We start from the raw sequence: 2,478 nt of genomic DNA on the forward strand, positions 1-2,478 counted from the left end.
GTGTGCAGGAGGCAGCTGATCAATGTTTCTCTCTCATCGATGTTTCTAACTATCTATCCCTCTCCCTTCCTCTCTGTAAAAATCAATAATAATAATAAAAATAATAGCTATAACCTTCAATTTATTGAGCATCTATTTTAGGTTCTTTTCATAGCTTGTTTCCCTTATTGAAATTGACTTTGATATTCCTCTCTTGTATTGAAAAGAAAATGGACATTTAGAAACACTAATCAACTGACATAACTGATAAGTGGCAAAGCTGAGATACTAAGCTAAAGTTGAAAGCATATGATTTTTAGCTTATTTCATCCTTATTTCGTCTAGTCACAATAGCTGTTTGTTTATACTTTATCCAACTTTACTATTCTTTCCAGTACCTCTGTCACTTTTTAGTAGACTATGAAGATAGAATTCTAAGAATGACTTTTAATTTGGTCATGTGAAAATCCGGAAGGGCTGTGTACATATATGTGTGTGGTTTTAAGTGAGCAAACTTTGAGTCTGGTTTTACACATGTAAGGGTGAGATAAAAACAAAAATGAGATGCTTGTAGGGCTTAAAACTGTTGAGCGTTTGGAAATTGGCTCTTTCATGTGTTTGCTACAGCCAGTCTGCTGCTTTGTGTCACACTTCCCTGCCATATGCAGGCCCATTGGCTCTTTTCCTGGGGAAATTGTTTATTTTAAATCACACTCAGAAGACACTATTGGCTAAACAGTGGTTATCCCTGTTTTCTGCCATCCAGAATCTAATATTATATTATTATTGTACAACTAGAGGCCTGGAGCAAAAATCCATGAATGGCAGGGGGAGGGGGTGTGTGTCCCTCAGCCCGGCATGCACCCTCTCCAATCTGGGACCCCTCAGGGGTTGTCTGACTGCTGGTTTAGGTTTAGGGTTTAGGATTAGGGTTAGGGTTTAGGGTTAAGTTTAAGGTTAGGGTTAGGGTAAGGGTTTAGGGTTAGGGTTAGGTTTAGAGTTTAGGGTTAGGGTTAGATTTAGAGTTTGGGGGTTAGGGTTGGGTTAGGGTTAGAGTTAGGGTTAGGGTCATGGTTTAGGGTTAGGGTAAGGGCTTAGGGTTAGTGTTAGGGCTTAAGGATATGGTTTGGTTTTACTGTTAGGGTTATGTTTTAGGCTTATGGTTTGGGTTAAGGGTTAGGGTTAGGGTTTAGGGTTAGGTTTAGTGTAAGAGTTTAGTGTTAGGGTTAAGGTTAGTGTTAGGGTAAGTGTTTAGGGCAGTGATGGCGAACCTTTTGAGCTCGGCATGTCAAAATTTTGAAAAACCCTAACTTAACTCTGGTGTCACGTCACATATAGAAATATTCATGATTTTTTTTTTATATTTGCAGCCATAGTAAAAAAAGATTTATATTTTTGATATTTATTTTATATATTTAAATGCCATTTAACAAAGAAAAATCAACCAAAAAATATGTATAAAATGAACAAAAACAGAAAATAATGTACATTTAGGAAAAAATAATAAAAACAATGATAATCAAATGGTATGAAAACTAGAAATTAGTGACTTTTTTGGTGCTGAAGTTTGTCTGCTAATTCTTCGATTGGAGACTCATACTTGGTGCACTTCAAGGCCAAGCAAATGCCATTAACTTCATCTGTTAGCTGGTTTCTTTTGTTCGTTTTAATATTATTTAATGCTGAGAACAAAGTCTCACAAAAATATGTTGATGAAAAAATTGTTAGCAAAGCCATTGCTAGATTTTTTATGTCGCTAAAAAGTTCAGGTACTCTGTTCCAAGCACTCAAAATTTCTTGTTCGTAGTTGCACTCTTCTTCATTATTCAAACGATTTTGTTCCAGATTTTCAAGTTTCGACCTTAAGTTGACAAACACATGAGTCCAAATGCTACCTTGAAAATCTGCAAGTTGCATCTCTAAATCATCAATTTGCATCCATTGGAAATCCTTTAATTCCAAAGTACTGTAAACAACTACATCCGGATACCTAATTATTTTAATGGTCTTTTCTAGGCTTCTAAACTGGTTGAATCTTTTGCTGAACTGTTCAGATAATGAGTTTACTATATTCTGGTACATAAGTAGGAACTCCATTCACTCATTGTAGTGGCCTTCTCGAAATACTTTTTTATCCGAGGAAAATACTTATAAGTTTTAGTTTCAATATCTCGCTTGAAAATTTTAAGTCTACTTTCAAAAGATTTGATGTATCCAAACATAATGTCAATACTTTTGCATTTTAAGTTCAGTTCATTCATATGAACAGAGAGATCTGTAAAAAACATCAAATTGCTAACCCACTTATGATCATTGATCTGAGGAAAGTTTGCCAGATCCTTATTCTCAATAAATACCGTAATTTCTTCAAAGCACTCCACAAATCGCTCAAGTACTTTACCTCGACTCAGCCATCTCACATTATTGAACATCAGTAGTCCACTGTAGGTTGAATCAACTTCCTGTAAAAGTGCAGAAAATTCTCACTTGTGAAGGGGT

The 2,478-nt window shown here is 35.5% G+C and overlaps 1 protein-coding gene across 1 annotated transcript in view; it reads right to left on the minus strand.

Moving 5' to 3' along the window:
• Positions 1 to 2,045: 2,045 nt before the first annotated feature.
• Positions 2,046 to 2,478, minus strand: part of LOC106727131 (general transcription factor II-I repeat domain-containing protein 2B-like) — a 1,334-nt gene continuing 901 nt past the window's right edge. The window contains exon 2 of the mRNA XM_014544617.1: positions 2,046 to 2,441. Coding sequence (XP_014400103.1) covers positions 2,046 to 2,441 — 396 coding nt within the window. The remainder of the gene's footprint in view (positions 2,442 to 2,478) is intronic.

Source organism: Myotis brandtii, unplaced genomic scaffold (genome assembly GCF_000412655.1).
Source record: "Myotis brandtii unplaced genomic scaffold, ASM41265v1 scaffold374, whole genome shotgun sequence".
NCBI classification, from domain to species: domain Eukaryota; kingdom Metazoa; phylum Chordata; class Mammalia; order Chiroptera; family Vespertilionidae; genus Myotis; species Myotis brandtii.